Consider the following 13,679-nt stretch of genomic DNA (forward strand, 5'->3'; position numbering starts at 1 on the left):
TATTTCTTATATTGTATTTGACCATAATTGTCGGTTGTCTCTGGAGCGACCATAAAAAGAGCTAACATCAACAAACAAACAAACAATGAAAACATCTTGACGTTTAAACGTTGCAAAAGTGTTCATCATCATTTTAGTCGCTCCAGACAATCGAAAAACCTTGAAAATTTCAGTTTTTTCAAGTTTCTACAAAAACAGTTAATTTGAGATATATGAATTTACTAACGTAGTCCCATTAGAATAGAATAGAATCCGTCGTCATCGCCAGTTTTTCTTTACACGTTTTACGGTTCTGTGAATGATCCACAGCAACTGCTTTCGTGACTACTCGATAAATGAAAAATGTATTTACTCAAGTTAATTCAGCAATTCTAATTATGATAGCATTATCAGATTGGTGAATAGTTTCATTTTTTAAACATTCGAATATATTTAAAATAGCTTGCTGTGTTTGTACATCTAAATCTTTATTATTAAATTCATACCTGTCGTTATTCTCACTACACTGTGCAATTTTATTGTCTTCATTCGCCCATGTTTTAAAGAAACAGAACGCCACTACTTATCGCAGGCTGTCTGGAAGAAAGATTTTGAAGAAATTGTGTATATACTCCTTCCGACAGCTTAGGCTAATAGAAAGGCATTTATGTTTACGATTCGATGTTTTCATTGGTAAACAGAGGAGATGATAAGTCCACTGACTGACGGGATGTTTACTGAATGTTATATGGGAAGTAAACATTATTTTTCATTTCTTAATTCGGTATGAGTGCCGTGCGTATTTGTGAAATATTAATTGTTCCTCGCTTAGCTGTCCTGTGCAATTGATATAGTAGTCATCAAGATTTATTGATTCATCATTATGGACTTCCGTTTCACCAGGATCGATTTTAAAATTTCTTTTAGTATCATAAAGTCTTGTTTTACTGTTACGAAATTTTTCATAGACTCGTACTACTTAAAAACATATTGATGATTCTACTTTTAATACTTCTACGTTCATGTTTTAAAGCAAAAAGGAAATTAATGTAGTTGGTTGTAGCTCAATAATTCCTACATTAATTATTTAATATTATTGGTTTTGTTTGCTTAAGATTGGGAAATATTTGTAATCTTAATCCATAAATTTTTTATACAAAAAGCTTTAGTTCTTCATCTGAGAACGAGAAGCTTCAGATAACGAAAATAGGATTATATCCATAAAGTTTATTTTCACATTAAATTTTATCTGTCAATGAGAATTTACTGAACAAAACATATATATGGAAATATTTTTGAACATTCAAATTAATTTTAATGCTATGGGAAAACGTAACTATAACTACACTACAACTGCATTGCATAGAAATTAACAAATTTTTTTTGTTATTTCAGTAATTATGACGCCGAAAAAGAATTCCACACAATGAGAAAGAAAGGACTTTTTGATTCTTGTGATCCAGACGATGATGAGTAATAAGCTGAAATATCTTATTCACTCAATGTAAAAAATTTAATGTAATACATTTAATGTATGTAATGAAATAAATTTGTTTGTGTAACCAAGCCAGATACTCATAATTTGAATAAAACAGAAGCTGAAGGCGTTGCCAAACTTCAGATGAATCTTGAATAATTAACCGGTTTTTGCAATATATTCAATGTATTTTTGATAAATAGGTTTGATAAAAACTAGAAATAATGTTTTATAAATACTATGATACTTTTGTCATTTTTAATACTAACCGGAAAATTGGCAACATAGAGACTGTAACTTTGACACTGATCGAAGCTAACTTCAATTCATTAACATTTCATAAAAAGTAAATTGCTATAATGTAAGTATATTATTAATTTCCTAATCAATACTAATTTGATTGAACATCGTATTGTATAATAAATTCTATATTCTATATCATACATCTTCTTAATCTTTTTATTTGTAAGAGTAATATCTAACGGTAAAATCTAACCTCTATATACTGAATTATGTAATATTTCAAGTCATTTCTAGAAAAAAATGGCTGGTGGAGAAGTAAGTAAAGCTGTTAAACCTCAACTCAGGGGTCTACTAGCTGGACAGATCAAGAGAAACATTATTTTTGCCGCTGCAGTTGCCACCCTAGCAGCTATTGCACAGAAAATATTTGTTAATGACAATAGAAAAAGGGCATATGCAGAATTTTACAGGTAATGCAAAGATATTTTGATGTGAGGTAATCAATAATACATTTCCTAGTTTGAATTATTTCAGTACCAGTCAGTTTCTGTACCACTTCATCTAATCTGTGTATTAAATTTTAGTTCCTAGTTTTGAATTAATTGCTTATTTAGATCTGTTATATTGTTGAATAATACAAATGTTTGAAGTGTAGTATCTTATTAAAATTTTCAGTTCTTGTAGTGATTTTTTAAATGAAATAATGTTTACAACAGGAGGAACAGTTTTATCTTAACTATATAGCTACTTGTTATATTAATTTTTCTATAAAAGCCATATCTATAATGAACCATATTGTCAGGTATTTACTGGAAATTATTTTATCATGTTCTTTGGTATACTTAGACACTTTTATAGAAATTTTGTTCATAATAAATTCATTTCAATTTAAAATACAAATTAGTAGTAGGTAATACATTATTTCTATATTTTGCAGGACATATGATATTGAAAAATCGTTCAATGAAATCAGAAACAAAGGATTATTTGATTCCTGTGAACCAGATGAATGAATAAATTGTTATCTGTATTAGAGAGTATTAGATTTTTTTTATTAAATTCTGCAGAGAAAATATTTGTCCTAATAATTTAATAAACATTTAAAGCTTATGCATTTTATGTACCTTTAGTATGTTTATCAAAAGTATTGATACTAAAAACACATTTTGTTCATCAAAACCCAACACTATGTAATAACAATAATATTTATGTATGTATTAATGCCAAAAGACCAAAATTATGAAACATCAAGTCATTCCAGAGTAAGACTATATTATATCCATATTTTGGTATTTTAGAAAATGCCATAGTGCAAAGTAATCAATCTTTACAAATTAATGTATATTGGAACAGAATTACTTTAATGAATAAGTGGTATTCAAAAATGGTTAAATATTTTTAATTTGAGGGAGAGAGAGATGAATGCTTTATTGCCAAAAAAATTTTTACAATTTGTAAAACAAAACCAAACTCAAGTAACTAAATAAAGACAAATAAAATCTAAATAAAAAGTAAACACAAGAAAACTACACTGAATAACGCCATTATATTTTAAAATGTATATGTGAAAATTGTCTCATATGTAATATACATTACATGTGTACATTGTCAAAATTAAACCAGATAATTAAACTAACTATGGCAGACCTCAAATATATAATAATTTGTATTGAAAATCAATAACAATAAACTAGTGTGTAACATGCTCCAAATTAAATATTAGTATTAGAATAAAAGTCGTTTTTAGATTGGAAATCACTTTCCAGTGAATATACCTTCAAATTATTGTGAAATGGGGGAAAAGATGTTATAGATTTGATTTCTATTGTCATATGATTATGTATTCTTTTGCATTGTGAAGAATTGAGCTTTAACTAATTCTGAACGTGGAATAGGTTGATAAAGATCATGCTCCATGTTCCTTAGTGGTTAGCTGTGTAATGATTCTCGTAAAATTGGAGAATCGTGCTTACGATTAGGATTCAAATATGAATAAGGAAGGAAGAGTAAATCTTTTAAATAAGTTCCCGATAGTGAACCCTGCTGTTTAATCTTTTGCAGTTTGAAGATTCGACTAAATTGAATCGCACCACACATACCCCAGAAGAGAAGGGCTTAATAAACTGTTATAGAGGTGAATAAGTTTAGTTCCTTGGAAACTGATCTCAGCGCAAAAAACAGTGTTGGATTTAGATTGAAGTTAATAGATAATTTTAGTGGAAATAAATTCATTTCAGTTCAATAAATACAGTTTTGTACTGGAAAACAAGGATTTTCCAATACAAATACCTTGTCATGGAGATACCATAAAAGTGGAGTCATTATTTTGTAAGTAAGAATGTAAACATTTGTTTTTACCTACAGTCTGAATAATTGTGAAATGAATCATCTGTTTGAGAAGAATAGGAGGCAATTTTATTCTGCAAACACCACAGAAAGCATGTAAATAAAAATATTTAATTTTGATTTTAGCATGTCATTTTTCAATCCAAACAATGGACCTACCAGAAAAACTAATTATAAAGAATGATATTTCAAAAGGAAGTTATTTCACACTTTATACCATTTTTTTAAAAATTGTGATACCTGGAAATTCTGTTATTGAAAAGATCATATTAAATCCTTGTCAAATATTTTGCTGTTTCCAAACAGACATCAAATAACAATAATCATGAATAAAGAACATAAGTTTATTAAAATGATTTCAGTTTTTTGGTTTTAATTACAATTTTTTTATTGGTGTTTATTGTTAAAGCATTTTCATACTCTCCTTTCATCATTAAATAAAAAGGTTTTTAAAATGATACACAACTCAATTAAATCAGATCAGAATTATACTAAGTTACAATAAAATAATTAGATTCTAACTGCGTTCACCATACATTTATAAAAATACGCTATGTCCACATTTTTTATAAAATGAAAAATCATTACGTATTTATTAAACATAACAAGTTATCTCCTGTAAAATTTACATTTTCTTACTACTATAAAGGAAAAGCCTCGATCCAAAGGGTTGTAGCAATGATTACCGGTCACTGCACAGTAGGCTCTAGAAAAATAGGTATCAGAACCGACGATCTCTGTGCAGAATGAAGTGAAGAGGAAGAAACAATAGAACACCTAATGTGTCACTGCACAGCATTGGTGTCGAAACGACTACAATACATGGGGAGTGAAACATTGGAATGTCTGGAGCTGGGTGTTAAGGACTTGAACCACTTCATTGCAAACTGGAAAAGCTTGGGAAGGGTGCAAGGACCTGGCAACGAAAGAGATAGGGAAGGGGAGTGAAATGATGCTGACTGAAAAGTCAGCAAGGGCATCACAATGGGCGTAAGGCCCCCGAGTGGATCCCGGCTGAAAAGTGGGGATCACCCTGGTAACCTAACCTTACTACTGTAAATATAGTTCTACTTTTAAACCCAGTTTTCATTGGTAATATAAACGGTCGAGTATACTTTCTTGCTATTCAACCAAATTACGTTACTCTATCGGATTTGCTAGCGCTCGTTCGCACGTAAATTTGATGTTAGTAGGTAGTATATTTTTAAATAGATGCAGTGCGTATTAAAAGCAAAAGTATTGTTAACATCATGCTGAATGAGGTTAACTTAGCTGTTAAACACAAGGAGAAAAAAAGAAAAGAAATTGGACGAGAGATTGGATCAAAAAAAGGGTATCATATAGGTTATCTGCTATTTTTTTAAAGGAACTGATACGCAGTTTCATACGCGGACACTCTTTTAAATTAATTCGTATAGACGACACTACATAAATTCCACAAATATTCAAGTTGTTCGTAGAGTTCATACAGTTTAAATATCCCAACGACAGACCACTCCTTAATTGAGATTTCCGGTGATTTTTTATATTATTAATGCTTGTAAAAATTTTTAGACTCAGAAAAGATTTTCGGTGATTTTTGATAGTATTAATGCTGATTGAAATATTGATTTTAGTTACTTATTCATTAATTTTTAATTGGTTAAATTATTAATGACGTAGGTATAATTTTTAAAGGTTAGATAAGGATAAGTTGTAGTGAATGATGTTCAATATTGATTGGTAACATTGAATTTCAATAGGTTAGGTCGTTATGAATGTAGTTGAATATTAATTGGCTAGATTATAAATGACAATAAATTTTATAGGTTACGTAAGTTATAAGTAAAGTTCAATTTATGTTTCTGATTTTAAGTACTTAATCATTATTTTTTTTAAATACCTTATCATTGAATTTTCATCTTGTTTCAGTCTTTTCAGTTGATTTTTAATTGTAGTTATCTATGCAGGCGGGTTTTTTGTTTTTTTTAATTATTATTTTATTTATGTCTTTTTAGTTAAGATTACGTAACCGGATTAATTCCTTGAATGAGTTTATGTCATGTGATTGATTAAGCAATTTGTTAGGATCAAGAGAACTAATAGCAAGTCCGGAGAGTCTTCACTCTGCTCAAAGCAACGTAAGCTTAACCTTTTGCAAATAAGTTTCTACTTAAATCTACACTTGCCTTTACCACGTAAAGCATCAAATTCTATAGCACAAAGCTCTATCCGGACTCCAATACCAGGTCGGTTCCCTGTTATATTTGGGTCATCGAACTCCACAAATACTGCTTGTGGCAGTTCTCCCGGCTCCAACTGCTCTCTGCGTAGTGCTCGCCAATCTATTCGTTGGATAACACCCATAGCACCGTTAACCAGCTCATGGTTAACATTGATGTTCCGTCTTAGCATGGCTCGAGAGCCTACACCTAATTTGAGTTGGTTTGGTATACCACCTGTTTTATTGGGATCTTCAGGTAAATATTCCTCTCGTGGTTTTTGACCATATGTTTTAGGATCCAATGAGATTTCTACAGCACTAACGGTGTATACTTTTGTGAGCTTTTCTAACTTTTCTGTCATAGTCGCGTTATATGCATCAACCGGTCTAGTTGTTGGGAAAATTCTGACAGCTTCTCCATCGTCAAATGGCTATCCAGTACCAGTACCTAACTAGAATTTGTATAACGCTCCCTCGGGAAGTAAAATTCAAAACTAAACCTAACCTAACTCGATAAGTATTTACATTTTACAACTTAAACTAATTCAATCGAACGAAACGAATGCGAATAAAATACAAAACTAAATACAAGGTCTTAGTGATCCTATAATAATTTATTATGATATTATAACTTACTACCAAATAACGAAGATATTTAAATCGAACAAGACAATTATAATTATAGTAACAACGTAGGTCCGTCCTCGTAGTAAATATATAAGTCACAACTATACCGCGTTGTAAAAACCTAGTGGCGCCATCTATCCGAATTCTTTATTGCGCGCTGACCGATGCTCCATAATAAGTAATATTAAGAAAACATAACGATACCGCGTTTTAAAAACCTAGTGGTGCCATCTATCCGCACAGGTCTGAATTATTTTAATTAGCTATTTTTTATCGTTCCATTTAATATTAAAACTGCAAGTTATATACATATTTACAATCAGTGTTTAAAATCCTTCATTTTGATACCCAACTCGATGGTAGTAAAAAAAATGTTTTACCTCACAACATGACGTCCAAAATCCGCCATTTTGGCTTTTTTTAAATGTCTCCCATCTAAGAACACTTGGGCTAATGAAACGAATCTAACGATACCTCAAATGTGAAAATCCGTTTAGCAGTTCTGGAGATACAAGGTAATAAAGAATATTACATACGTACATACAAGATACGCGTTAAAAACATAACCCTTCCTGGCAGTCGGGTAATAAAATATATATGCTTTCCTAATAAGAATTTGGGATTTCAGAACCTCTGTCATGAATGTATTTTTGAAACATTCATATTTTGATGATATTTTGAAGAGGCGAAAAAATAAGTTCTGGCTATTATGTATGTTTTTTTAACTTTCAGTTGATTTATGTGATTTATCCATTTTCCCCTTTCTTCCTGGGAAAAATATTTTTGATTTTGTCCCGCTTTCGTACTGTATTAATATATTTGATAAAATCAAAAACAATAACTTGCAAAAAGTTCTAACTATACTAAATTTTAAACGTAACGAGATGAAATATACTGAACTAGTAGACCCGGCCACGCGTTGCTGTGGCTGCGTGATTTGATTTGAAATAATTCTAATGACAATAGAATTGCTCTCTCTTCTGCTTGTTCAATGAAATTTTACTGGCATCGAGTTGTTACACGTTCGTCACAATTGCCCATAAAATAGATCTGCAGAAATTTTGGATCTTCATTTGACATTGGCATCAAAGATCCATTTTTATGATATACCTGGCCTTGAATTTTGATTATTGTCTCAAAATTACGACCATTTGATGACAAATCACAAACTTTGAGGTAACACATATCTTCGATCAAGAGTAAAGCACGGTTATGTATCTCCTCTTCATCTCAATATCGTGATTTCTGGAACTGATAGAAATAGTTTTATTATTGATTTCTTACAATTATCAAATTGTCATCCATACGTCATTACATATCTGTCATTATACGTCAAGTCTGATTCTTTTTTGTTATACCACGTTTTATAGTGACTGACGTTTCATGTCAAGTCACACGGGAATGCTGTCGAACGGGATAAAAAGAATCCTATGTCCTTCTCCTGGCTCTAAACTACCTCCCTGCCAATTTTCAGCTAAATCGGTTCAGCCGTTCTTGAGTTATAAGTGGAGTAACTAAGACGACTTTCTTTTATATATATAGATGTATCATAATACAGTATCGTACTAATAATTCAATTAATGACATTGCAGAATTCTGCAATATGTCCTTTCTTGAAGAAATGACGTCGTCGATAATCGGAACTTACTAAATCTATTTGTTGCTTATAATTCTAAAGATACCTAGATGATGATTTTTTAGCATGAAGGCTCTAACAGGTCAGAGGTCGGTTGGACAATAAACATCTTATGGCATTACCTAATGCTTGGACTTTCAGTTAAATTGTAAACTGGCGGATTTCAATATAAATAGAATAGGATGTTGAGAATTGATCAATTGACAGCTGACCCGAACCCAACCCAACCTTGACCCTATCCTACTTCACACTATACTTTTGTTTTATATAGAGTCAAAGTTGGTAATTATGTATTCTAATGTATTCTCATTTTATTAAAAATTAGTAGGCGATAAGCACCTTTTGACAGTTTCATGTAATAGTGACACGAGCGAAAAGAAAGGCGACAGAAAAACGTGCTCCAAAATTGTTATTCCGTTATTATTGTTATTTGAACGCACTTTTGAAATCCTGTTCAATAAATCGAACATTGATCAAGATTGGACTCAATTGATTTGCAACTGCAAACCCAAAACCCACTGTAAATTAACAACATAGGATGAGTTAAAATTTTGTATTTTCAATATAATGTGAAGTTATGAAGTACATTATGAATAAATTGAAATAAATGAATGTAAATAATAAATGTTAGATTTTGGCATAAACGTCAGGATCACGGATTTTTGCTCTGACGTAATTGCATCCTTCATATTAGATAACTAAATAAAACACTCAAAGTTTCAGTAAATGAATTTATTAGAAAATATCGAACAGAAATATTAAATAAAGTAACAATAATAACTACACTTTTTATGAAATTGTTGATAAAAAATTATAATAATTATAGACTGAGCGTTTGAAAAAATTATCAGAAACTACAAGTAGTACGGTCCTGTATATATTCCTTGTGCATTTTACAGCTACAACATTGTTAGTGGTAAATTTGAATGGCCAACAAATTGAGTAAATTTATTGTAATTTTAAATCTTTTTCAAATTCTCAAAATATTTTTTAAAAAGTATGATAGTGTTGCTTCGGAACATTATTCACATTCTAATATTTCTGTTTTCTGGAAATTATTTTTTTTATAACCAGTACCCGACCCATTTGGACAATGTGTTATCAAGAAAATATATACAAAGTAGCTCTGAATTTTGACCAGAAAGAAATGGACACAATCCACTAAACAACCTGAATCTTCGTTAAGAAGACTGTAAAACCCCAAAAATGTAGTACAACATGTAGAATCTACTCGCGATGGCCTATCTAGTTATTTTTGGGTCAAGTAATCACATTTACTATTGAAACACCTACTATAAATAAAAACGTTGATTATTATTATTCTTTTTCTTGTTGAATATTGGAAATCAAACCACAATACACACAAATATTTCATTTTTTTGTCACTATTTTTTATTCCTTTATGAAAAATAATTGTCTTAAGATTAACTCACCCGAGTGTATGATCCATTTTTGACATCTGGTAGGGTCATTCACAGGAAATCAGTACATTTTAATTGTAGGATCTGATCTCTTACTTAGTCCACATTTGAAATAAACCCACTAATTTCCAGCCATTTCTAAAAAATTGAAAAGTAGAAGTGATTATTTGTTATATAAATACATTTTAGAAAGTAGTTCGCTAAATATACAGTTTCTTTTCGAAATTGTAATCTGTAGCATTTATACATCTAGCGTCTCTTATAATTTGAATATATTAACTAAGAGAGTAGTGATGTATATTAATTGTAATAATATCCACTTACCTTAAAAATGAAATATATATCCAAGTTCAAAGATTCTTAAATAAAAAAATAATCGAAATGCACAACCAACGAAACTCAACAATAACAGAACGAACACAATACAATAATGAACTCAAATTGCAACTTTGCTATAGACACCCAAAACAAGAAACTACAACACAGCTTAAGGGTTGAATATAATATTTTAAATAATTTTGGCGCCATCTGTTATTGGGGTAATTCGGCAACCAAAGCTAAGAAAACACGTAATTCAAGCTACTACAGTAAGAAAATACGTGCTGTGGACGCCAACTGTTGATGGCGTCCACCTCGTCAAATGATATCCTTATAAGGTTAACCTACTATCCTATTCATTATACAATGGTATAACTAAAACAACTTCATACCTCGATCGAAAAATTAAGTATGCAACTTCAAATGATTTATAATAAATATAAATAACAGAAAATAACCTAATTGGAGCAAAGGTGACAGCGTATAGTGTTTTCGCTGATTTTAGGTTGCATTCTTTATCTCAAAATTTTCATATCTACCCTCTACATAGCAGCTTCACGCTGTGGCTATCTCAAACACTTAAAAACCAGGCAACAAGAAAACCATGACGCTCTATAGAAATTGGACTTGGTTTCCAGACCTGTATATAAGATCGTGATCACAATAAACAACCTAATCTAGAAAAGATTCCGTGTATCCACTTGACTATACCAAATCCCATATGTACTTATTATATTAATAAATCAACTTAAGTGAACAAAGAAACTATACTATGTAATAAAACAAAAAGTATTCAACAGGTTTAATTTGGTACTAAGGTGAAGAAGGAAAGGTTAAATTTATATGAAATAGACTCCAAGTAATGAACTTTGGCAGCTTTACTAATCTCATATGTGTACATCAAATTTAATCGCATTTGGCAAATTATTATAACATTTTGATTTAAAACTTTGGTACAATTAGGTAAATATAAAGTTAAGCAGTATTGACGGTTACATGGCCGTCGAGAGAGGAGGCAAAGGGGCAGATTGCCCGGGACTCAGGCCCAGAGGGGCCTCACAAGAGACCTTATTTTCTCAGGCCATACTGAGTTCCACATACAAAAAATATGAGAAATTTTAAATCACTTTAAAATGTACAAAATAGAATATAGCAAAGAGTTGTATTTTTATTGAACATTTTCAAACTATAGTGCATTTTTTTAGTCCTATAAGCCTATTAACCTATTGATGTAACGATGTTTCAGAAAACCTCAGCTCATGCAACAATTTTTTATTAAGTTTTAGACGGATTGGAAAAATAAGACATTTAATCAGGTCAAGAACAATTCCTGATTTTGTCCATTTTGTCTCGGGGGGCCTCGAGACCAAACTCTGCCCTGGGCCACCAAAAGTCTCTCGGCGGCCTTGGAGGATTGTAAATGTTTCGAAAATTTGTTAAAAGTTATTTTAGAGTAATAGTGCCCCCTGTATACTTTTAAGTACCTTGTGCAGGTGGATTGAATTATTTGAACAGCTTATTAAACATTTGTTTTGTATATCTAATTAAAATAATAAAATTTTCAAGTTAATTTATTATTATATTATTAAGTTATTTATGTGCTTGCCGCTCCGATTCTAACTTCCTTAAAGTCGAGAGTTGATTCTATTGATATTATGGGTAAGTAATGTGTTCTAATAGTTTTTATTTCTAGAACCTTAGTGAATTTCGTTTTCAAATTGTGTACCAATTTGAGTGTTGATGTAGTAATGATAGTACTTAATCAATATTTTCTTCTAATAGACGAAGTGGCAATAAAACTTTGCAACGATTTATCAAGATTATGAAGATTTAGGAGAGCTTGAAAGAAGTAATGGCTAGTTTATTCATCCAATCTCTTTCCATTTCTGCAATTCTGTTGTGGAATCTTCCCAATTGAAACAAATAATGTTGCAAAATTACAATGAGTTTTGTTAGAAGTTTCATTATGCATTATAAATTGATGAATTTAAGATCAACAATTGTCGATTTCAATCACATGAAATGGACGAACAACCCTTGATATCATTGTAAGAATAACAACCAAGGAAATACAAATTTTTGGAGTATGATCTATATTTATTGCGAGAAGTCTTCAAGTTGTTTATAATTTTAATTTTATGTTTCCAATTTAGTCTGTTAAGAAATGTTGAATTGCTTTTGCCTTTGGGTTTACAATTATCTTTCATTTAAGCTTGTATGAAACGAAATCATCTCTAGTACCTGATTTTATGACCGTAAGTACATGAGTCATGGAAATATAAAATGGAAATAAATGGAAATCATAAATTCGAATATCTGAGTGTAAAATACGAGATTAGCACATCCTTAATCAAGTGATTTCAAATCATTGAATAACTAGATATTGCGTAACATTATGGATAAACAAGGCGAAAACACGGTTTTGTTCCGTCTCCACTTAAGATCCAAGTGATAAACTACACCGACACACAATTTTGATACGTTAAACAACCAGATCTCAATAAAAAAAAAACAATTTTAAACATAATTGAATTATATCATAACTATTTATTTGTATATACTTTTCCAACATTTTGCTTATATTTAAAATTTAGGATTATTATGTCATTTTGACCTTATTTTTTTATTTTTATCAAAATGCTTGAATCCAACCAACCAGAATCAATTGCAGCTGAAAATTTTAACACACCTTATGTCCCTTTATAAATATAGGTACTTACATATTTGTAATTGCAATAATTCGGAATAACTGTAGTTTGTTGTTGTTGGTTATGAGTGAATCTGCATCATCGCGACACAATTTTGATATTAATTTTAAGGTATACTTTTCTTGGAAACGTCCATTCAACATGTATTTTTTGTTCCTAATATTCTATTTTACATTTTGATTAAAAAAGCTCACTTCAGCCACATATAATTTCCACATAAATATAAATATATTTTGCAACATTAATGTACATATTTTTAGGCTCTTTTAGACCTTTTACTTTGGACACTTATATGTGATATGTTGCTATAATTATTAATTTGATTTTAGAGTAAATTTCATTTATTTATCTAACGTATTGAAAAATACGTGATTTCAGTGAATTTTATAATAAAAATGTGTTCATTACAATTTCGTTGAACATGCGATTGCATTAAATACGTTATGGTCTGAAAAAATAGTTCAGAATTTTCCAGAAAGAACATTCAAATTGTAGTTAATTAAAATGGTTTGTTCACCAGCTCCACCTACTGTAATCATACTCATTTGGTGATCCATTCATGCTAAAGTAATTAAAAAAGGATGACAATAGGAAGTCCTGTCATGGCAAAACCTGTAATATAATGTAACTTGTTATAAATTGTCGAAAGTAGTAATGTATTTATAAGTTCTATAAAAATATAAATTTTTTCAATTTACTATCGTTCATACTATTTGTTCAC

The 13,679-nt window shown here is 30.4% G+C and overlaps 1 protein-coding gene across 1 annotated transcript; it reads left to right on the forward strand.

Moving 5' to 3' along the window:
• The first annotated feature begins 1,711 nt into the window (after nucleotides 1–1,711).
• On the forward strand, nucleotides 1,712–2,809 carry LOC130448962 (cytochrome c oxidase subunit 6C-2). The gene is made up of 3 exons (XM_056786583.1): nucleotides 1,712–1,817; nucleotides 1,994–2,169; nucleotides 2,637–2,809. The coding sequence occupies exons 2-3, from the start codon at nucleotides 2,000–2,002 to the stop codon at nucleotides 2,710–2,712; spliced, it is 246 nt and encodes an 81-aa protein (XP_056642561.1). The 5' UTR covers nucleotides 1,712–1,817; nucleotides 1,994–1,999; the 3' UTR covers nucleotides 2,713–2,809.
• The last annotated feature ends 10,870 nt before the right edge of the window (nucleotides 2,810–13,679 follow it).

The sequence above is a fragment of the Diorhabda sublineata genome, chromosome 9 (assembly GCF_026230105.1).
Source record: "Diorhabda sublineata isolate icDioSubl1.1 chromosome 9, icDioSubl1.1, whole genome shotgun sequence".
Lineage (NCBI taxonomy): Eukaryota > Metazoa > Arthropoda > Insecta > Coleoptera > Chrysomelidae > Diorhabda > Diorhabda sublineata.

Coding starts and splice junctions, on each gene's coding strand:
- LOC130448962 (XM_056786583.1), top strand. CDS start 2,000: ATGGCTGGTGGAGAAGTAAGTAAAGCTGTTAAACCTCAACTCAGGGGT. Junction 2,170..2,636: donor GCATATGCAGAATTTTACAG/GTAATGCAAAGA, acceptor TATATTTTGCAG/GACATATGATATTGAAAAAT.